Below are 24732 nucleotides of genomic sequence, written 5' to 3'. Positions count from 1 at the left end.
TCAACTTTGTGACTAGACTTTAAAGGTGCATGTTTTGAAACAACATTGAGAAATTTTGTACTAAAAATTTGATATGCGTCATTGACGTCCCCATGGCAGACTAGAACATCTTCCCATGTTTCTGCTTTAAGATCATTACTAAAGGCGTCTTTGTTGTACTTTGATAAATCCCTGGAAAAATTATTATTGCCGTCCGATGTTGGCGTACAGAAATTATTAAAAAATACAAAAACTGGAAAATGATCAGACATGTCGGCAACAATAACTCCAGCATCAATACGTCTGTCACATAAATTTGTGTAAATATGGTCAATAATGTCTGACTCATCGAGTTGGTGTTGGACTTAAAGGATGAATAGCGTTTGAAAATTAAAGTTCAGACTTTGATATATTAGGTTGTTTCATTAACTGGTAAGAAAACAGCCTAGTTATAAAATGTTCTCATATTGGAAATGGATAATTATATATCACTCATTGTTGCCAATTCTCCTCCAACACGTGCTGAAATTTGGGGGAGTTGTTATCCTCCGTCCCCTCTCCACATTTAAAATTACCTCTCCCCACACAGAGCACGGTATGGTCACATTTGCAAGAGCTGGCTGAGCAGACTAGTAACCCACGGAACAATAGTTCATGAAGCTAGCTTCTGGTAAGGCTATGGGAAGTTAGGAGCAGCTATGCATGCGTGCCTCTCTCTCATAAGACAATAACAATTTACTGAAAAAAATGCTTCTCTCCTGTTTGTGTATATGTACTATATCCGTGGAAACTGAAGCCCATAAGCGATTTTTGACCCAATGCAGACACTGTCCTACTATTTGACCAGTAGTACTACACAGTAACGCCATCATGGACCTTGGTTTATGACATATAATCCATAAATTAAGCAATAATTCAAACCCAGCGAAGAAATTTTGACCAGTTCATGACATACATGCACGAGCGATAGCAAGTGCATAACTGGAGTGAACTGGTCAAAATCGAGTGGTATATCGGTTGCTGAGGTGTTGTATTGCTATTATATCATAACAGCATGTTGGAATTCTGGTGCAAAACGTCAAAAAGGGATTTTCTCTTGCCGGGAGCTCGCATGTGTTCCGACCGTGCCATATTGGGAATATAGCACGGTTATTTCACGTCACGTCAAGTCCAATCAGATCACCGTATTTGGGTCATCAATATAATTGAATGATCGGTACGTCAAGAATTTTTGCTGATCCGTACCCGCCATCCTTGGATCCAATTTAAAATTGCCAATCTATGGGAAAAGCTTAAGTGCATCGACCAAACATCCTACTACCAGCTCAAGAAGCAAAGAAACAAACCTGTAAATCAGCATTTTAAAAAATATATGCACGGTAATAATCATTTTGTACGTGAACACTGCAATAAGAGAACAGTTTTCTTGAATTCTTCCAACATAGTAAAACCGATTAAATATCTCAGTGCACCTTTTCAGGAAAAATTCAAGTAATTATAAACTTATTTTACAAGAAAGAACATCACAGCACCTTTGTACCAGATATCTATGGTCGTTGACAATATCCGTGTCTTCAGTGGTGGAACTGATTTTACGCCGATACGGACGAATTCAAATCTTAAGTCCATATTTGCTTTGCAGAATATAAGTGATACCCACATGTATGAGAACGACAGTTCTACAGACTGATAATCACATGAAAGCTTGCCAAAATCAGAGAATTCTTCCGACATGCTAAACAGGGAAGTTTGAAAAGCTTTCAAACTGAGTTCGAAAAAAAAAATCAGTCGATAATTCTAGGCCAGAATGCAGTCGGTCATTTATTTGGTTGGCCGTGACACAGTGCATGCACTAACTAAAAACAAAAGTAGGTATTTGATATTTACAGAGGGCGCTCTCGAAATACCTTGTTACGTAAAGTAAACAATTCAGGCGAGGTCGAGTCAATGTAGTGTGCAGCTCAACTGTCTACGAAAGGTCATACGATTGCATGATAGGCATTTGCGGTTATGGCGAAGCTTATTAGAATAATATAATAATGAACCTGGTGACCCCGATGTGCTACGCTGCCACCGTTTTCAGGTGACCCTTTGAGAGGGTGTAAACCTCACTGTGTAATCGAAACAGCGCGCACAGACACGACGCGACGAGCAACTCTGTATCAGTTTATACGTCGACGATGGCGATACCGGGCGGTTGGAAAGTGTGGTTCATCGGCACTGCATCGATCCTGTGTGTTGGTAGTGCGGTGATGTTGCCGTTCCTTATAGCAGCTATCGATAAGAGTGTAGTGAACAAAGTGAGTATTCTGTCACGTCTTCGTCAAAAAGAACTTTCGCGCTGGCAGCAGTGTTATTTATTGTTTGTTGCTGGTCAATTTCACTCATGCATGTCGTCCGATTGCAACGATTTATATGGCGTGGAGAATACCTCCCTGGTTCGTTTCACTGCCTGGTAGCACAATTATAATAAGTGCTTGTTTACACTAGCGCGGCACACATGTGGTGCATGGTATTGGGCTAGACATGTAACGGTTACAGGTTTGTCAATGTCACTAAATATAGCTGCACACGCGCGACATGAGGCGCGGGCCTCGCCGTTGCTAAAATTTAGTACAAATGTCGTGAGTTATGTGTAGCTGTTGTTGCAGCGTGTAGTCTCAGCCGTGAGTCTCCACCGTTAGAATGTCTTTTCTAGTGTTCACCGTGAGAATGACAGTCGCCTACGGAGTTATTTTCGTCGTGTTAGCATGCTTAATTTCCAATAATGAAATCTAGATTTGGGTTAAATTATTTTATTTTGCATATCAATAAAAGAGCAATAAAATCATTTGCGGACAGCCCTGTACTGTACTGTTTGTATAGTATGTATGTGGTCGAGGTAAAAATCCCACTCTGGACAACTAGGCCTACTGAAGTGAAATACCACCACTGATATCAAAACTAGTATTTTCGTCGCCAAGGCTAGTTTGTCGCTTACGTTCAAAGTCTGGCCTCGACATTTGTCACTTCTAGTTCTCTCCATAATGTATCGATTAGATACGAGGAACTAACCCATAACACGAACTATGATCGGCCACTTTCCCTTACCATTGCGAATGTGTAAATATAAAAGAAGGTGCTGTAATTTCGCCAGTGGGCGTAGTCAACTTTCACAAAGGCTCAAAGCTAGCCAGACGAACGGTTTCAGTTTTGCGTCTCGGCGTTGCTTTTGAGGCCTACAGGTAACCGTATACATACTTAGTTGTATGGGGGTACTGCTAGCGAGACACAGTCACTGTTTCACATGTCTTGCCACGCATTAAGAACCCTATTGTGAAGTCCCGAGACCTGAATCAATACAAAACGTCCCAAGCATGGAGGTCATGCGACGTTTGCTGTTGTTCCGCCGGCTTGGCTATGATCCCTTGCTCTTTAATTTGTTCGACTTCAATTTCTCTTTATCACATAATGATATCTCTTCATGTAATAATTTCGAGTTCATAGGAGTTCGAACTGTGGGGTTGCAAGTAAAGCCAGCCATTGCTTCATTCCAACAACAATGGCGGTACACTTCATGGCAACTGCCTTGTCTGATTGTCGCAGTCGCAGCGAGACCTTGAATCGACGTTGCTTAGAAAAAGGCATATTGACTTCCCGCTAGTCCATAAACATAATCAAGGTCGAGCACATAAACACTGACCTTTCTATCGCCTTGTCACAAGCTCTACAGGTCATGTCGATGTCGCTTTGAGCACGCGGCGCGCGCGAATAGCGTATTTTGCAAAATTTCTTAATTATTCCACGTCGTATGCAACTGAGAGAGTTCGACATAGACCCAGACATATCTGATTAAATCAATCTCCATTTTTTGATCATAAGACAAAGTTCACCGCCGAAGGTTGAGCAGTTACATTTACGGCATGGAGAACAAATAATGCATGGCGTTTTTATCAGTATGAGGTGATACGCTTTGTCACCGTCTCTGACTTTGCATGGAAATCAGATTGACTTGAAAATATGCGTTATTCCATACAGGTTAGAATTAAAGGTAAGACGGCAACAATCCATTTCGCAAAATAAAATACATAACACTACAGTTCGAATGAGGCAATAGGAACCCAATACATGCAATAATTACATTACCGCAGAGCAATACAACAGTTATTGTTTGTTTTTCCCAGTTTGTTTTTTCTCTTAAGGGATGGACCATTAGACCTTGGGAGGGGGGGGGGTCACAATGAAATTGTGAAAATTTTTTTTTTACTATTGTAAATTTCTGAATTTTTTTTTTCAAATTGAGATTAGCTGTGCAAATTTTTTTTTTCAGAGTAAATTTTCAGATTTATAATTTTTTTTTAGTTCGTCGCTGTCTGAAGATAAAGAGGGCAAAGATGTGGTGCCAAGCACCACAAGCGGCCACGCAAGCGGTCCCGGGGGGGGGGGAGGTCAGGAGAGGGGTTTCCCCCTGCTGCTGTTGGAGCTTTTGAAAAATAGAGATTACAATGGTGTTATTTGGTGGCACTTGGGGAGTATTTTTGCGGGGGAGGTGAGGAGGGGGTGTCCCCCTCCTGCTGTTGGAGCTTTTGAAAAATAGAGATTAAAATGGTGTTATTTGGTGGCACTTGGGGAGTATGCTTGCGGGGGGTGGTCAGGAGGGGAGGGGTGTCCCCCTGCTGCTGTTGGAGCTTTTGAAAAATATAGATTAAAATGGTGTTATTTGGTGGCACTTGGGAAGTATTTTTGCGGGGGAGGTCAGGAGGGGGTGTCCCCCTCCTGCCGTTGGAGCTTTTGAAAAATAGAGATTAAAATGGTGTTATTTGGTGGCACTTGGGGAGTATTTTTGCAGGGGGTGGTCAGGAGGGGGTGTCTCCCTCCTGCTGTTGGAGCTTTTGAAAAATAGAGATTAAAATGGTGTTATTTGGTGGCACTTGGGGAGTATTTTTGCGGGGGGAGGTCAGGAGGGGGGTGTCCCCCTCCTGCTGTTGGAGCTTCTGAAAAATAGAGATAAAAATGGTGTTATTTGGTGGCACTTTGGGAGCATTTTTTCGGATTACACATCTTCCTCTGAAACATGGTCTTCTTGCTCCTCAGTAGCTTCCTATAGTTTTGAAAATTGACTATTTTGGTTTCCTGGCTTCCCTTTCTACTGCGTGGTGAAATGCCTACATTCACCCCACCAAACATCATGCATATCTCATGATTTACAATTGATTTTGACAAGCTGAGAAGCTAAAATAAGCTAAATAATATAGTTAAATTTGCATATTTGTGTTTTTAGAGCAATTGTTGCCCTTTTTGATCAAAACATCTATTTCTCTGTAGCAGCATGTCCAAATTGATTGGATGTGTATAGATGTGTTGAAATTTCAACATTTGTCTTTTTAGGGCAATTATGCCATTCATGGTCAAAAAATCTGTATTCTCTGAAAGGGCTTGTCCAATTTCTTGAAATTTGCTACACAAAAACGATTATTCATGCAGATTTATTCAGTATTTGCTATCGAGAAACTTTCAAAGTTCAACCCTTTTGTGTGTTTTTGTGTTGGGATTTGTTGGATAGATGGCATTCTACGTAGTGTATTGTTGAATGTTAAAACATGTGTTGCTGTTGTTTTTGAGGCTGTTTTTTGAGAAAATGCCTTTTTAAAAGCAAAATAATACAAAATGACTTGATATATTGTTTTATCATTATTGACGTGTTTCTACTTGTTCACCCATTCTTGCATTCATCATTGCAATAAAATGCTGTGAAAAAAATGAAACTGATGTGGCCTGCATCTGTTTACCTGATCTTAAAAGGCAAATGCAACTTTCTGTCTTGACAACCATACCATAGTTTTGATGTTTTACCTAGTGTACCTGCTTGGTTTGTATGCAGGAAACAAGTAGAAAACAGGCTCTATAATTTCATAATTTTCAAGTGATCAGAATACAAAAGTCCTGAAAAGATAAGATAATCACAACTTCCAGTATAAGGGATACAGTCACTCTAAATGTATAAATTAAAATTAAAAATGTGCCGGGAGAATGTATTAAAATACAGAAAGTTGCTTACTGTCCGTAAAATCTAAAAAAAATTCAAAATTTTAAAGACTTTTGCAGATTTTTTTTACGCTTTTGTCTTCTTATTTATTTTTTTTTTATTTTACAAACTAGTTTGAAGATTTTTTTTTTCCTAACTTTCTGCTCTGAAATTTTTTTTTCTGTTTTTGACCACCCCCCTCCCAAGATCTAATGGTCCGTGCCTAAGAATCTAGTGATGACAGTCAAGAAGCCATTTGGCGACAATGTAGGTTAATGGCGCGCAGAAGAAACCGACGATTTCTTTACCTCTCGTAGACTTGGTTCAAGTCCATGAATTAAAAAAAATCATTTGCAACAGCTTCTCTTGCGTCTCTCCTATTTCATACAAACTTATTTGAAATTTGGCAGCCTTGGTAACGGTTTTCCCAGCGATCGAAGGCGTTACCCTTGAGTCTGCGCAGTAGTGTTAGTTTGTGATTCCCCACTCACTCCACTCATCGCATTCACCCCACTCAGACGTTTCATGTAAAAACAGAACACAAATCATCGCGTTCACTCGACTCAAACATTCACAAATCACAGACTTTAATCAAGTCTATACCTCTCCGTCATTGTTCTTATCGGGCCAATGTCAAATTTGTAAAAGATTTTAGCAGAAATTGCCATCCAAACTGTCCCTCGTAACCGTATGCATGTATGTTATGTGTATATGCATGTGAAGTTTTATGTTTTATATATAAACACCTACAGAGAGAGAGAGAGAGAGAGAGAGAGAGAGAGAGAGAGAGAGATAGAGAGAGAGGAGAGAGAGAGAGAGAGAGGGGGGGGAAGAGGGGTTTCATTTGTCACTACAATGTAATCAAGCTGTGTGGACCGGACGATGGATGAGAGAGAAAGAGAGAGTGAAGGAGAGATGAGTGTCCAACTATTATCGATACCTGACAGAGTACTAGTATACACAAATGAATGGCATACATATGCAGAGATAGACATAATAAATGCTTGCTAGACATTGATGGTACAGGTGTTAATGGTTTGATTTGCATGTACACGTGTTTTGTCACTGTTGCATGCAAAGGCGTAGTCACAGTCCCTCCACACACTGTGGTGTAGTGAATCGGCGAGAATTCTTGAGTCGCCATCTCGGTAGCCTGAGTACGAGCTGTGCCTTTCCCCGCATCTTATTCTGCTAATGTTGAACTGAGTGACGGTTTCTAGCAGTTTACAACCCCATAACTTCAATTGTAGTTGACTTGCACCATGATTGCCAGTTGGAAACTTGCTCTTCTCGGCGCTACGGCGTTGGTGTGTCTGGCTGCCTCTGCATTGCTTCCGCATATAACTTCGGCCATCGATAGCAGCGCAGTACATGAAGTGAGTAGCAAAACTATCAAAGAGATGGGAAACGTAATTTCAGGCTGAAATCTCTATTATGGTAACAAATATTACCGTTACACAGCAACAATTACAGCTCAAGTTGTAGTAACCTAAGATTGTCCTTTTAAAATTGAAAGAATTAAGATATAGGCAAGTAACCGTGCCGTAAAACTCGTAGCGTATGATATGTACCTAAATGCGCCACGTGTCCGTCCTGCAGGACGAGGATGTCGAAATCCTTTCGGCCAGTCACATAGTGAGCGCTATATACCTCAGGTGGGATGCTTTCAAAGACGTTGGAAATCACTACCGCACCTATATAGTATCTTTGTTCATGATGAAGTAATAACGCACCCCCTGGCGCTCGTCGAGGATCCCTCCGCGCCGGCGCCGGCCGTTTTTATACCAAAACAAGCAAAACGCCGGAGAGTTCTCAACAACTGGCGTTAAGATTTCCTTTCCCAAATTTTAATTATTACTCATGTCAGGTTTAGCGTGTGATTCAAATGCCTTGAATTACATAGAAGCTACCAGCATAATACTATGACGCAAGCCTTCATTGAACACTTTGTTGGGTTTCAAAATAATGGTATTTTTTTCGGTAGTCTGAAACAAGTTCTGTACTACAGTAAAATCTTAATTTTCATGTATTTTCGAGATATTTACGATTCATTTCTACCGCCAGTTAATAATGGATTTCTCTTAAGTACCGAGAATCATTTTGTAGATATTCGTCATCTCTATTAGAAATACTGTTTTCAAGGTTATTTGTGTAGATACGCTTATGGTATTTTGCTAGAAGTAAGAGCGATGTCAGAGCTTTAAAATGATATCCAAGTTGTGGTTGTCCGACGCAGACTAAAATGGTACGCGATTTTAAAAATTTTGACAGAGTGGCCACACAACTGTTCGAGATTATGACAGAATACGGCGCGAATAATTGTTATTTCACGAACGACGTCCGTATTCCCATTGAAATGTGCAACGTCAAGTGTTTTGGCAAAACCCAACTTTCACAAATGACAATATTTTTGACACGGATCTACGATAATACACGGAAAAGTTATGTGAATGGTGCAGCGGGGGAGTTTATAGCCAGGTAGAGTTCAACACACTGTGGCGTACGTAACCATGGACGCATGTGGAGGTTGCAAGGAAATACAATTTTACTGATGGCGCGCTGGCCGCTGATGTGCTAATGATAGGGAAAACGCTATGGTATAGCGTCGCCAATATTGGAAAACCCGGACTGGTCATTCTAGTATCGTCAAGTGTCGATATTAGACCCAATATATAGATGTTATGTATAATAGAAATATGTTGGATTCAAAAATTGATATAGAAAGTAAATGACCGATAAGTAAACATTGTGCAAAGTCGCATCTTCATATTGATTTGACATGATTGGTTTGCCATGGTCATCTGTAAAGATTACAGATTTTTGATTCGTCTTTTGACGTGGGTTTCGACACCAGCATTTTTTTTCTCTAAATCGGTTGCATTCACATCTTTGGATTTGATGGTGGCCATCTTCCTCAAAGAGGAGAAGCCAGAATCGTTTCTGAAATAGTCAACTGTTGACTCCATTTGCGTGTGATCAAGTGTTTGTGATAAAAAAAACCTGCCAAATCCCTGATCGGAGTTGTGGACGCTTAGAGTTTCCTAGACTGGCACTCAAGTTGCCTGGCGTTTCTCCGCAGCTGAGTTACTTTGGGCCGAGGCGTTCACCCCACTGTCTGCGCAACAGCCTACTAGTTAGTGCAACAGTCATCTGAAGTTTAGTCCTTCAATTTATTCTGGTTTGATATTACTTAATGTGCCCACAGAGCAAGTCTAATCTTTCCGTGTTTGCACTTATTGTAAACCTACGCTTGTGCTCGTTTTTTTCAATGTTAGAAATATTTGTTGTGAAAGGCTATTTTAAGAAATAAAACTTTTTATTTGTTTGTTTTTAACCTTTCGCTGAGTTCGTATTTTACCTTTCGCTGAGTTCGTATTTTTGGCACTGAGACCAGTTGCCCAAACTTTTGGTTTTGATAGTCATCTTCGTTTGATTTCCTTTCCAAGAGTACGAGGCCAATGGGTTAACATTCGAGTTCAAAGACTTTGGATCCATATTTTGACGAATACAGGTTAACAACTCGACCAATTGCTTTACTCAACAGACAAGGAAAAATAAATTGCTGGTTATGTTCAACCTTTTTTTGGTGCAAACTGCACCAACAGATATACAAAAATATGAATTGTGATGTGTTTACCCCTTAAAGTAGAACGTGCTTCGAAATTAAAAGTCATAAACTTCTCAAATTTACCGTAAGGAAATTTTCAACAATTTTCTCATCAAAGCAAGAATAACAATCAGTGATCACAGTACAAAGTTTGATAAAGAGAAACGAATAACCTAACACCGATATTTAAAATATAAAATGGCTGCAATCCCAGTGTTAATACACCGGGGAGGGGGCGTGGTCAACACTATGACGAAAAATTAATTTTTCTATTTTCAAATAATTAAGACTTTGAAAACTTTACCTGTTCAAGAGCTTCAAAATAAGCCCCAACAAGCGGTAGATCACAACAGAGTGGCAAAAATGTGACTCAGCTTGAATATCTGTTCCCAAGGTGCATTGTGATACTCAAAGAGCAATAACAGGAATTGCATAGTGTTATGTCTGTGTGAATGTGTGGCGTAAACCATAGACAGCGGAGAGATTCAACGACGCGGCACGGTGTATCGCGGTATTTTCGAGTCTAGCTATGAGTGTCAAAGTGTGGGCCCGCGTCTGAACTACGTTCAATATCTTCAGATATGCATGAGGCTATGAGTATTGCTATAGCTTGGTGGCAGTCGCTGCAAAAGCCGTTCTCAAGCTGTTGCCACCATTGACATATACTGATGGTGATAAATCGATGAAAGTGTACCCGCAAGTCCTATTGTGAAAGCTTATATTAATCTTTTGTGCTGTTTGCATGCATAACCAGAATCGTCATCTGGTGTAGGGCATAAGTCGGTCAAATCATTAGGATAGTACATCAAGCAAGATCACACTGATCACCAAAATGGTAAACGATTCACTTTTCTTTACAAGTGGCTGTTGCATCATAATGAAATACTTAATTTACATCATTGAACATGAAAATGTTGATATGGGATCGGTCGTCGATGACTGGGTACTAATATGTGGTCAGACCATTGCAGCTTTAAAGCCCCAAAAGCTGCAAATGTGCAATATACTGATCTCAAAATATCCCCCGTTAGCAAGGCGACACAATTTGCCGGAATATTACGCAGACACCAGCTACTAGTGCGAGTAACAAATCTACAATCGAAATGAGCACGCTTTCACTTGGTAAGCTGTTGGCGCGGTATAATTCCAGTGTACCGATTATAGTTTCTTTTTATATTTTGCTTACAGTTAATGGTCATAAATCCAGATTCACAGATGTACGCTGGCTGGGTGGATCCTCCCATTCAGATGCACCAAAAATTTTATTTTTTCGACGTGCAGAACAAAGATGAGATTTTGCAAGGAGCAAAGCCTGTCGTCCGACAAATTGGTCCCTACACGTACAGGTAACGATAGCACCGGTCGAGCAGAGAGCTTTTCATAACCTCGGTCTGGGTCGTTTCCGTTACCGCTTATCGGAACACGCAGCGATATCGCAGTTATCATAAAAAGATATCACGTGTTTCAAGGTTTTATTCTGTCATTTAGATCATATTTTGCACCACTATGTTGTCATGTTGACTTCATATTTGGTCTGTAAGGTCATATGTATAGTAGTTTAACGATAAAATATGCAAGAAATTCATTACTAGGTCCTCCGTACTTGTGAAAGCGAAAATGGTCAATTTACAATTTGTATTTATAAAAAGAACAAAGAATTCAAAGCGCTTTACTGGTTAGAACATGAATTATATTTTAGTACATATAGTCATTCATTGGCACACAGAAGAATATTGGGGGGGGGGGAGACAACACGCACACTTGCGTTGCATTCAGGGAGCAGATGAGGTAAATGTCGCCTCCACGTACGTCCGGTGAATGTTCATTGGCAGACAATGTACAAAAGCACCTAGTTTTTTTACTTTGGTTATAATGAAATTTGCTTCGCTCACAGAACACACATGCCGAAAGAGAACATCACTTGGAATGACAACTTCACGGTGTCCTACGTGGAACCCCAGATTTACATATTTAACAGGAGTATGTCAGTTGGCGATGAGAATGACACCTTTACATCAGTAAATCTTCCACTTATGGTGAGATACATTTTCGATCTCCTCTGAATAACAACGCATTTTATTTGAAAAAAAAAACAGAACTCGGCAAAAATCCTACCGCTCGGTTTTTACTTTCGTATTTTACAGTTCTTCTGAGTTTCCACTTCAGTCATTTTATAGCACGAATTTACAAATATTCTGATGTGTTCTTCATTAACAAATTGAACTCTGCTCTTCTACCAAAACCTGTATCATTAATTTAAGCAGAACTCAAAATACTAGCATAACCGAAACTTTCGCAGGTCAAAATAAAACATACGTGTGCTTCCGTCATCGTCATAACATGACCTGGGGGAAGTCGGCCGGGAACTTTTTATTGACTATTTTGTGACACATAAAAAAACATCAAAATTTGGCAAATTTATGCAGTAGTTTTAAAGTCATCAGAAACGCAGTTTTTATTTGGCGTTCGTTATTAATGATATTGTCACACGAAGCGGTACATGTCTAAACTATAACAGGGGCTCATATCTCGTTCGTTTGATCATCATGATAACGTCATGTGACCCCCTAGCTTCGTTTCGTTTCAGACTATGATACACATGATGGAAAGCCTCCCTGGATTTCTACAGAGGTTGATGGAAGGATTAATAAAGGATACCAAGGAAAAGCTCTTCATGGAATTGTCAGTAAAAGATCTCATATGGGGCTACCCTGAACCGCTCTTTAAAAAGTTACAGCCGTTGGCAGGCAAGAAACTAATCCCCAGTGACCACTTTGGGTTTTTAATGGGGGTGAGTGTGCTTTTGCTTGCATTCCTAGGGATGCCCTTATTCAGATATGCCCAGAGTATGATGATATTTGCGGATATTTTTAGGAATAATTTTACGTTAGTAGATTTTAGATTTTCAGCGAAGGCTAACAGTGACGTGATCGTTTTACTAATACTTGCTTGGAAAATGCGGTAATGAGTTGTACGATGCAGATTGTGAAGACATTTGCCAGCCCAGCTTATGGATTCTCCTTTTGTATACGAACATATCAAACGCCAGTGCAATGACCTTTTTTCCTATCAGAGAAATTCGTCGTTTCCTCTCGCGGCAATCTAGCGCATATGGTTCAACCATACAGTACCTAAAGTCATCATGATGGCAGTGCGCTTAAAGGGGCAGGGTTTTTATCAGCGTTATCTCTGAGCAAATTGACTAACTGAACACAACTTTCAAGGAAGAACAACGGACTAAAATCTCATAAACAGTCAATGTCAACAACCGCTAATGCGAGAACCAGGGATCGAGAACTGCCCCTTTAAAAATTCAAAGAACAGGTATACGCCAATTTACATTTTTATAGGCATACTCTGGAATTTCCAAAGTATATCTTGAGACTAAAGGTGTAAATTATGAAATAATATGAATGTATTTCTCTCGAGCGTAAATTACGGTGCAGAGGCCCGTCGTAACCACATTCTTCACTCATTTCAGCGCAACAATTCCAACGTCGGAATATTCACAGTGTTCACAGGCGAAGACGATAGATCGAAGTTAAACGTCGTGGATAGGTGGGCGGGGAACTATAAACTCGACTACTGGAACACTGAAATAGCAAATATGATCAATGGTACAGGTATGTGTTTATCGATTGTCTGTTTTCCTCTCCAGATGAGATCATGTGGACGTTACGTTGCTGTCAAAACACAGGTGAAGGTCAGGACCACGCGTTCGTCAAACATGTTTTCGTTTTCAGCCCGGCCTTGATCCTGTCGACCCTGAAAACATTTCCGCGTGAAAATAACGTCATCTTAGATGTTAGGGAAATTTGCCAATGTGTCTGTCACAGTTTCATTCAACACCAAAAGATAAGCAAGCAATTGCTGACTGACCTAATGACTGTTCTATTCCGTGTGGATATTTTGTAGAAGACCCGAATCTGTAACCAACCAGTGTTGTATTTTGAGGAGCGATGTCTTTATGGCGTGGCCGCCACTCTCTCCCTGCCCTGCAAACTTTGAGCAAAGCAACTGATAAGAACGCAAGTTACAAGGACAGCAGCTATAACTGTTGACAATATTTTCAGCGTCTTTGTTCTGAAATCAGAATGTTATGTTATTGCCCCCATGTGGTGTGTTGTTGGCCTTGCTAACACTCTGTTTACAAAATCCAATGTTATTTTTTGACAAGGGGATTCTAGTCCGGGGAAGAATTCATGCAGTTATCAACAACGACAGCGGAGATTACTCACATGCAAAGAGTGTTGATAGTTTAATGTGGTATGCACCTCGAGAGTGAAAGACTCAAACTTTTGCTCAAATTTTCGTCAATAAATCTTTCGACCATCATCAGTGTAACTGAGGTGTGTGGGGTACATTTGAGCAGCCAGGAAATACGTTAGTTAACAGGAAATCGTCTTCACGTCGATATTACAAGCCGTTTCCCTCGTACCCGATTGCATCATTGGCTGTTGTCAAGGGGACACTTCTTGGACTATTCTAGGCCATCACCACCATTATTGAAAACGATGAATATTGCCGAAGCCCTTTGCCGAAAGCCTATCAATTTTATGTTGAGATTATCACCAAATTCCGTCATACAACGTGGCTTAATATCGTTATGGCCGCACTTGTCAATTGTGCGCATTGTATCAATGTTTTAGTTGCGTCGATATATCACTCACAATCTCCCATTAAATAGAGCTGTATTCATGCACACGAGCCGTGACCTGCCTCGTTGGTTAGAGAGAGACTATAACGCTAACCTAGCCAGACACTGCTTATCCGACGATAATAATCAGCTGGACAACATTTTCATTGCATTACCTATATGACTGAGATTTTTTCTACTTTTCAGACGGTTCAATGTATCACCCTTACGTCAATAAAAGTGAAGTTCTGTACATATTCACGCCAGACATGTGCAGGTATTGTATACTTTAGACATCAATTTGCCATCTTTAGGCCGAGTTTCTTCATATCTTCATATTTGTCACGAGTCAGTTACAGTTGGAAAGGCTTCAAGTTCAAAGACACGGGAAGGATTATTGACAGTGCTGCGTACAGACGAAACACGAAAAGACAACACAGTTAATTATACATTAGTTTTGGTAACTACCAGAAATGTATTTGAATTGTCTTCTTATCCATGGCCGATCTTACCAACTGCTTTGCGTCACGACGCAGCGAAGATTTATTCATTGGCAATGTCAAGTTCACCATTGATAACGCACTTCCACGAAATAGTTTTGACTGTCGTCATCTTGAGTAATCACAGTCTTGCCAACCGCTTGCAGGTCAATGCCATACGAGTATGAGGAGGATACGACGTATGAGGGCGTCACGTTGTTACATTTCCCTCTTACAAAGTATGCATATGAAAATGGTACAGATTACCCGCCAAACGAGGGATTTTGTAAACCTGAATGTCTTCCATCGGGTCTGCTCAGTGTTGGAGCATGTCGTGGAGGTGAGAAATTTCAAACAAATAGTTACAAATAGTTTTTGTAATGGCGTAAGCGTAATTTTGATCAGAGGGATGTAGTCACTTTTGATAGTAGTTTTGTTATTTTATTTAGTAAACCCCATACATTTCTATATCTTCTAAGGTGTATTGAAGTACAGATTGTGTACAATGCCATATTATTATAGTCAACAAATGAATCAAAGTGCGCACCAGCCACAGAATTGAGTTTTCGACAGTACACCGAATGTTACACTAATGCAAGTTGGGTCTTCAAATTAAACAAGGCATTTTGACACGTTAAACTGTTTTCTACAAATAACGGGGTTCAGTTTAGTCACTGAAAGGACGTTGAACGATTTTTCGTTGTGCTGAAATTACAGTGGCTTTCGTCGGTTGCCCAAGTTTTCAGCCCAAACCTTTTCTCTTTCAAATCTCGGATCTGTGACGAAGTGCAGGTTCAACAGTCGCTCTCGGAATCAACATTTTGTTTCTATTTAATATCAAAGTATGTTACGATAACGGTTAGATCCAGAGTTTGCCGAGAACAGACTCTTACGTGACGAAGCATCTGAAGATTCTGTTTTCGTTTGCATTCACAATACTTTTGCTTCACCAAGGCAACAATTTGCACTGCAGCGTAGCTTGCCACTGAAAAACTTAATTTTCTCATACGCAGCTGGCATCGTCCCCGTAACACGTGAAGTGAGTTTTATTTCGCAAATAGATTTCTTTATTATCGCTCTGTCATCCGTAAGATGGCCTGTTTTCTCTTTCTCGTTTGACAGGCGCTCCAATGTCTGTATCGAATCCACATTTTTACAATGGAGATCCAATGTTAGCAGAAGCTATCGGCGGACTTAGTCCGAGTAAAGAATTGCACGAAAATTTCCTTGATATGGAGCCGGTGAGTGGCACGGAGTTTTTCATTCCGATTTGTGAAATCAGTTTAATCTATTTATTTTGAGGAAGAAAACAAAATTGTAACTCGTACATCCAAGGTAAAAAACTGTTCAGGTGCGGGATACCGGTACAGTAAATTGACAGCGGGTTGACCGTGAAACATTGTTTTCGTATTCGCCCCTTGCAGCGCGGCGTTTTCTACCGCTGTTTCGATATTATTGTTGTGAGCAAGTTCCTGGGCTGCTTTTTCCAGCTAGTATGGAGCTAAATTCGATAACAGGGACGGTCACAAGACCTCATTAAGACCTCATTAAGGACGATTGTCTGTAATTCACTGCGGCCACCCAGCTAGAAGCCCACATCGATATTTTAACTCTCGTCAAATTCAAACAGATTGTCAATAAATGTTATTGCATCGCGAGATCACTGATTTAATTATTGTTTCTTGTATATTGCGTAAGCTTTGACCATGGAGGCAGGAGCCGAGACCATTGCACTGTTATTAATAGACAATATCCGGAAAAGTCTCGTATTGTTGAAAAATGGTTGTGTTCTCACCGACATTGGATAGTTCAATATTTGCTGAAAGAAATGTTTATGCCATCGACAGAACGTTGTCATAAAAAGTCGGCCAACATGAACTCATTGAATCAATTGTAACGCGTGTCACGTTCCGATTGCTTTTCAGAAAATGGGTCTGCCCTGGCGGTTTGCCGAACGTTTACAACTGAACATTTACGTTGAAAAAAATCCCAATATTCAGTAAGTGGGTTATCATAACCTCTGGGTCTCAACATGTAAATGCATATTCGCAAAGGAGACCCGGGCAGACATGCAAGCCACACCCATATGGTGAACTGTTATTGCTTGTCAATGACTGTAAAGGCCGTATGGTGTATTTATGCGGTTTGTACCAAACCTGTGTTTGGTTTTCGACAACAGCTATTGGAGCATCTGGTTCTGCGAACTGAATTTGTAGAGTGAAACTTGATGGTGGTTGAAAATTGTGCTCCGAATCGTGCGAGAACGTTTATGCAAGAAACATGCAGAAATTAAAATACTAACATTGCCATTAAAACATACAATAGTGATTCAGGAGCGCCTCCCCCAGTATAGCCCTGTGTAGATAAGTGCAGTAATTTTGCGATTTTTCCTTTTTGTCTGTTTATTCACAGTGAGACAGGCAATGTACAGAGTAACCATTTTCCAGTACTATGGTTCGAAGAGGTGAGTGGACGACGGACGGCGAGTTAACGGACTTACTTGCCGAGTTTCAGTGTATTTGTATCAGTTCTTGCTCCCTGCAGTTGTCTTTTGCATTTTTTACACTTCATAGGCAGTTTTTAGGTCAGTTCTCATAGTAAAGCTTAGCGGCATCAAAGGCACCACTGTCTCTGCTGGCGCGCTTTGTGTTGCGAAGCATGTCAAGCGGTAGAAGCAAAATAGGTCAGAGACCTAGACAGTTCATTGAAAAACTCACGGCACGCGTTTGACCGGAATACCGTGACTGCCAAGCTCCCTTTTGAAATTAGACTTTTAGACTTTGTGTACACTGAAAGCTATGATGTGAAATATGTTTGAACTCTTGACATCTGCATTATAAGACGTTCCATACGACCATGGTAGGGACCGACACCCCCTGGCAAGGCCCCTCTAATTGAGAACCCAGTGGCGTTTAGGGGTGTCTTGTCCTGATAAATATAAAAACCAGCTGCCTGACACGTCACCTCGTGTACTCCAATATAGTTTTACAATAATAACAATCTGGCTATCGAAGAAAAGTATGCAAGACCTTAGATTCCTTGTGCAGAAAATTCACGATCACACCGAGGACAAACCTAACGATGTACGTTTTTCATTTCAGAGGGTGCAAGTAACGGACGATATCGTTCGCAAATACAAGAATGGTTTTATTCTTCCGAATATAATATCTTTTTACATGAAATTTGTCTTGTTTGCCGTGGCTGGAATACTAATCATCGTTCTTGTGGTGATTCTTGTCAAACGACAGACAAAATTAAAGGTAGGTAGACCTCTTTCTGGGGGGATGATTTAAAGTTCAATTGGTTGTACAGCCCACATATAATACCGCACAATATAAGGCCGAACAAAAAATTATTGTGCTGTTCCGATAACCCGACCTACCAAGTTACCTGCCGACCCTGAACATTTAGAGCTTCGTGAACACGAAAGTAAAAAAAAGAAAGAAAGGAAAACCCCGTAAAAACACGCGTTCGTTACTCGGCATTTGATATTGCTTGAACGAGGATGTCTTTTATGTTGGTTTGTTTTTTTTCATTTTTATTTGTATGATACATTTTTCGGGAAATGTTGTGGCCAGTGTTTGACCGCCCTGAACCCCTGAAAAATGGATATTTAAATGTTTCGGAAAAAATCCTGCCGACGTCACCTGCCCTATTTTTGAAAGCCATGTTATCGGAACAGCACAGTCTATTTTTCTGGCCTAATAACTTATTGGCGTGTACTGTGAAAAAAGAACCATTTGACTTCGGGGTGGGGTTTGGGGACTTTTGGGGAAAATTGTCAGCGGATGAAGGGGAAAAATAATTAGAGCTTAGGACATTTTAAAATAGACTATTAAACAACGAGGAATATAGCATTCACATTGACGGGAAAAATGATGCTTTACCAATTTCCTCCCCCAAACCTCCCAGAAATCAAATGTTCTCCCCTGAACAATCGAGTATTCCTACAAACTCTAATGCCCGAAACTAGGTCGGCGTATCAGATTACATCCCGTGACACCAACCATATCACATCTGTACAATGGAGCAATCGCAGGGATTATATAGTCTGGTTCCCTGACCCATTTCCCCGGTAGAGGGCGTGGGGAAATATGGGGTCAGGTACCGGCTAATGTAAACATGGACGCTATTGGGTTAAAATAAAACAAGCTGTGATTGGATGAAAGTAACACTTGTAACTTTTTCTCATCTTTTTGGTTTCGCACTTTCAGGCTCACTTGACACCAACTTCTTGTTTGTACCACAAAGCCGTGGAGTTAGAAAGAAAGACTTTCTACCTCCATGATTTAGCCACTGTGATTTAGCACACCTCTTAATACTTTTAGAACGTCGACATGATGCCTGGCATTTTCACGAAATTCGGACACCATTCTATCCATCGAAATCAATCGTCGTTCACAGTTCCAACAAAGTTTGCTTTCAATTAGCTGTGATATCGCAGCAGTACTTGTTGCGTGTATCGAACGTGCTCGGGTCATTGGGGTCACGCCAGAGTCGGCGATGACCTCAATGACCCTAGCGCGTTCGATACACGCAACAAGTACTGCTGCGATATCACAGCCAGCCTTCAATCATCTCTATTTCCCCGTACTTCTGGATTAATCCTTTCAGTTTTTGTTTCCCGTCTCGTGTCCCAATGTTTTTGGTTCGGATACCAGTGTTCGAACATAATTCTGATCCAGTCGAATGTTGACCGGCGTTTTCATGGCAGAAGCCATATTTGTTGTAGCATGTTCTGTCAGGTGACTAACCTCCGCCATCTTGAACAAAATTCTGTTCAAGATGGCTACCCGGTACCTGACCCCATATTCCCACGCCCTCTACCGGGGAAATGGGTCAGGGAACCAGACGCAGGGATTATAGTGATTATCTTCACAGTCCTTCATCTTCACTAGATTATCGATTTATACAACAATAGCCTTGCCTATTTATTTGAAAGTATATGACGTCACCACAAGATAGGAGGGTTCATCGACTGGCCTGGCCTTGCCATGATTGTGTAACCGCTGATGATTGGCAGCGAAACGTGACTGCCGTCGCCGATACTGATACCTGATGACACTTGGGGGCGCTCGCGACAAGGTCTCGGGGAAACTTCAAACTTTACACGGAACAGCAGATCCGTAGAATACACAGAATGCCATGTAGACGAAGCAATAACAAACAAAATTTAATTTTCTTCATTTTACAAAGGGTTCGAGTTTACGAAGTTCTTGTACAAAGTGACACTTTTTTGAAAGCGGGTCATGACACAAAAGTTTCACGACTTCATCCAGAAATGTGATTAGGGTCTACTTTTAATCAAATTTTGTTTTATTCGTACAGAATCCTGAAGTGGTAAAAAAGAATATACAAAGTGAAGATGGCGACCCTGAGAAGAAACCACTCCTTGGTTGAAGCTTTTGAAAAATGCTGCCAAAAACTTATAAAAACCTTTCATTTACAAGTGTCAGTATCGTGAATATTCCCATGGAAATTATGATGGGAGTTGACTGGCTTGCAATAACATTGATAGCAACTGCTCATGTAACTTAACTGTTCATTAACTGTTGCAAAATGTTCATTTTAATTAAGGTAGTATGCGTCTCGATAGTGAAAATTTCCTCAATGAATCTTTCAACCATTCTCGTACCAAGTCAAGAATAAAAGTCAAAGGTCACCGTGCAAAGTTTGGTACCAGAGCGACGAATTACTTAACATTTACTGATATTTAAAATTCAAAATGGCCGCCTTGCCTGTGTTAACTCTATGGGAAAATTATTTTCGATAAGATAAGATAAAGATTTTTTTTCTTCCCGAGCTCTAAAATGAGTGCCCACAAATGGTAGATCAGGAAAGAATTGTGAAAATTCGAGAAGCTGCGAGGCGCATTCTACCTTATGAACGTATGTTTTAATTTAAAAACTGCCTTCAACAGTAAGCTAAGTAAAGTTATTTTGTAAATACTGTGAAGGTTGTATTTCAAAAGTTGACCGTCCAGAGGAAGATCGTCTCAGACCACCATCTGGAGAACTAGAAACGCAGCCACGCCTTGTGAACACGATACCGATCAACATTGTGTAAACAACTCTACCTCACAAAGCCGTAATTGCACCGCCATAGGATTGGATACACAAATATGTACAGCGGTTTTGACCCCATCTCTTCGCCTAATGTAGACTTTGTGTCGAGAAAATGTTGATGTAATGTAGCCTTGTGGCCCGTTGTGTCTCGGTGTACAGCACAATTTTGACTCATTAATTTGCTGAAAAAGTGTTTTGACGCCAGTATCTGGGCGAAAATATCGATTTTTATCCCAACCTAACGGATTTTTTTTTAGAGAATTTGCTTTGTGACCTCCCTCCCGGGCTTCCAACTCTTCTCCATGGAAGAAGTCATCAACATTTTCTCGACACTAAGTCTACATAAGGCGAAGGGATGGGGTCAAAACCGCTGTACATATTTTTATGTCCAGTCTATAGTATACTTCTTGCTTTGTCGTAGACATAAAAATGATTATATTGATTTAGACTATTGAAACTATTTCGCCATCAATCGTAAAGACTGCCGTCTTCGTACTCACACATTGATGACTTGGCTTTCCCTTATCATTGAATTATACATCTTCAGTTGCTGTGAATAGTGAAATTCAACCAATCAGATATAACCTTCCGAGCCAGCTGCACATGAGCAGAGCTTTAGTGTGCAACTGACATGTATTTCATCGAGAACTCTTCAAAGTTCCGCCTTTGCAAGCCCATATTGAAATAGGGGTGTTGCTGGATGTTCGACAGCCTGCAGTCTGCGGGTTTCCCAATTTTTAGTAGTGAGGGCGCTATAACGAAGCCTTTCCGACTGCCTCACGGGACTGAGCCACAACACGCTCCAAGGCGCGTGAATATTCGTCTCACGTCACATCCAAATTATTTCATATCATGCATGTTCAAAGTATATTGCCAAATTATGATAAATTCCCAGGTAATAACATTTTTATATTAATTTTTCTGTTTTGATCACAATCCCTTTGTCTCAGTCTTCTGTTGAGGGGAAATGGGCGAATCACAGAGCATTTTGTCAATTCGTTGGATGTTTTGCCCTATGGAGAGACAAAGCGTAGTCGAATATAATTGTCCATTTCCCTTGCCAAGTCTTCAAAACCGTATCATTTAACACATGCATTTGATGCAGGACTGACAATAGAATAAAGTTGCTATCACAGTGACGGAAATAAGATTTTGCTGCCACACCCATCCCCCCTGAAATCAAATGGCTCTCCCCTATGATGGTCAAGTATCATATCAAACGGCATGTATGTACAATAGCTAGATATTTAATATGATGTATACCTGAATTTTTGTACTTAGAGGAGTAGTCTTTATGCAAGTTTATTTATATTTGTTGTTATAAGTACCATGGACAAAGTCCAGGAGACTTGCATGGTTGTAGCCATTTCCTTGCGTGCATCCATCCACAAGCTTTTCTAGTAGAAGTATTTCGTTAAGATTTTTAAACCCATCCAGATTCATTACCCATGTACCTTAACCAGTTTCATTCAAACGCGGTACAAGGACAGTGCACTGTGGTGCACAGCTGTATGTCAGTTTGTGGCAAATCAGCCCAATATGGCTGCCAATTGCTATTTTATCATGATTTTTTTTTCACGTCCGGAGCCATTACACAGACTGAACAGATCTAGTTCAAAGTTGACGTAAGAACAATGTATAAATATAATGACACACATAAGTCAATTTAGATCATGATATGATCCAATGTACAGTTTAGTTTCAATCCTAGGCTATTTGATTGTGTAAACAGACAACTCTTTCTCTCTCACCGTCTTGCGAAAGTAGCTTAAAATGTTATTTTTTTTTTACAAAGTTAAATTTTTTTGAAAAAATCTCTTTATCCATGATATCTCTAGAAATTTAATTTCATTGATAAAATGTACGACTAATTTTGATGTATCAAAAATAAAAAAGTATGGTTGTCATCAAGCAGGTGACTTTTCATAAAATTGAACTTTTGTTCAGATTCGTAAGTTCATTGACAAATTAACCTACTTTCAAATAAAGGGCAAGACTGAAAAAGACCTTGCGCGTACTTGACAAATTTTAGAAATTCAATAAATCCTAGTAAGTGCTGCTTCAAAACAGTCTAATCGATCAACCATATTAGGAGTTGTCATTTGCATAAATACCTACACAAATTAGTATTCAGAACGTACTTCAGCCAATCATGCCACTGGATCTACGCGTTAGTCAACAGACTTATTTCCGACCCTGGTTATGAAAATCGTGACCTTTCTTTTCAAAATCTCTGTTCGGGGATACCCAGCCAAATGAAAACATTAGATGACGGTCCCAACTTACTTCCTCGGGGAGAAGATAACATTTCACATATGCTTTTTAGCTCCGCTGTCAGCGACGCGGAGCTTATCAAATAGGCTGATTTTCCGTCGGCGTCCGTCGTCGTCCGTCGTCTGTCAATTGCCTTCTCCTCTGAAACCGCAGGTCTGATTGCTTTGAAATTTTATATGCAGTTCACTTGGGGTGACCTCACTTAAGTTTGTTCAAATCATGGAAAAATTTGCATATTTGTATTTGGGGCAATTTTTGCTGTTTTTGGTAAAAAAATCTTCTTCTCTGAAACCGCTTGTCCGATTGCTTTGAAATTTGATATATAGTTTACTTAGGGTGACCAGTTAGACTTGTTCAAATCGTGGTGAAATTTGCATATTTGTATTTTTAAGGCAATTTTTGTCGTTTTTGGTAAAAAAAAATCTTTGAAAATCTTCAAAACTACCAGTCAGATAGCTTTGATATTTGGTACATAGGTCCCTATGGATGATCTATTTCAGATTTGTTCAAATTATGAAGAAATATGCAAATTTGCATATGGCCACCCATTCATGCAGTATCTTTCAACATGTCAAACAATATAAGTAGTATCTCGTATCAAACAAAATTCATAAAAAATGGCTGACTTTGTCCTTTTAAAGGCATTCGCACAGAGATTGAGCAACTGCAAATGTAATATTATTTTCTAAGCCCACGGGCAACAAAGTTGAAGTTCGTGTTGGCTGAATAGCGCCAGCCCGTAGGGGTCCTGTGCGAAGGGGGAAAGAAGAGAAGAGGAAAAGAAAGATAGGCAGAGAGCGAGAGAGAGAGAGGAACAAACGGGGGGGGGGGGGCAGTAAAACAATCTTAGCCGCGGAAGCGAACGTGTTCTGTCTCTGAACGGTCCAGTTCAGTCGTGATTATACAATATAATAACAAACAAATTATATTCTAGTAAACGCAAAATTTATTTATACTATATTTGTAAACTTGGTATTCCCTTCTATTTTCAAAAGGAACTGCATGCAGAAGCCTCGTGAATGAAATAGTTCCTGATCATATTGTGTAAGAGCTTCCTGTGCTACCAAAATGATTGAGAAGCGAAGCGTCAGATCCAAAATTGCTGAAGTGCCTTGACATGATGGGTTAAAAGGTGAAATTTGTCACCAACATCGATATCCATGACCATGACATGATTAAGCCATTTATGATTGTTGTGTATTTTGTTTCTAATTCACAGAAATAGTTGGGAACCACGTCAAATTTCTATACTAGAAAGTAAATGTCCGATATGTAAACATTGTGCAAAGTCGCGCCTTCATAGTGATTTGACATTGATTTGCCTTGGTCATCTGTAAAGATTACATTTTTGTGATTCGTCTTTTAACGTGGGTTTCGACACTTCAGCATTTTTTCTCTAAATCGGTTGCTCTAATTTTTTGTATTCCCTTCTTTGGATTTGATGGTGGCCATCTTCCCTCAAAGAGAAGAAGCCAGAATCGTTTATGAAAGAGTCAACAATTGTATTGTATTATTTACGGCCCATATATCCTTGTGGTCTTCAGGCGGGTGCGCACGGGCATAATCCGGTACTTCCTTGTGGAGGAAGATAAATTATACAACTACTCTACACTGGCCCACTGCTGTCGATTAAGATGGATTTACCAACGTCGTCACAAGAATCTTCCTATAACGAGAATCCTCAGTGG

At 40.2% G+C, this 24732-nt stretch overlaps 1 protein-coding gene across 2 annotated transcripts; it reads left to right on the top strand.

Annotated features, from left to right (window-relative positions):
* The first annotated feature begins 1915 nt into the window (after positions 1–1915).
* On the top strand, positions 1916–22706 carry LOC139119207 (scavenger receptor class B member 1-like). 2 transcript variants are annotated; one of them, XM_070682891.1, is made up of 12 exons: positions 1916–2279; positions 10779–10936; positions 11485–11626; positions 12178–12381; positions 13072–13213; positions 14434–14503; positions 14873–15045; positions 15828–15946; positions 16631–16704; positions 17118–17169; positions 17807–17965; positions 20034–22706. In XM_070682891.1, exons 1-12 carry the CDS (start codon positions 2160–2162, stop codon positions 20103–20105), a joined length of 1485 nt encoding a protein of 494 aa, XP_070538992.1. In that variant the 5' UTR covers positions 1916–2159; the 3' UTR covers positions 20106–22706. The 2 variants fall into 2 exon arrangements, with proteins under 2 accessions (XP_070538992.1, XP_070538993.1); XM_070682892.1 differs by lacking the exon at positions 1916–2279 and adding an exon at positions 7146–7359.
* The last annotated feature ends 2026 nt before the right edge of the window (positions 22707–24732 follow it).

Source organism: Ptychodera flava, chromosome 19 (genome assembly GCF_041260155.1).
Source record: "Ptychodera flava strain L36383 chromosome 19, AS_Pfla_20210202, whole genome shotgun sequence".
In the NCBI taxonomy this organism is placed as follows: domain Eukaryota; kingdom Metazoa; phylum Hemichordata; class Enteropneusta; family Ptychoderidae; genus Ptychodera; species Ptychodera flava.
The sequence above is the reverse complement of the archived record's forward strand: the minus strand, read 5'-3'. Positions and strand labels throughout refer to the sequence as shown.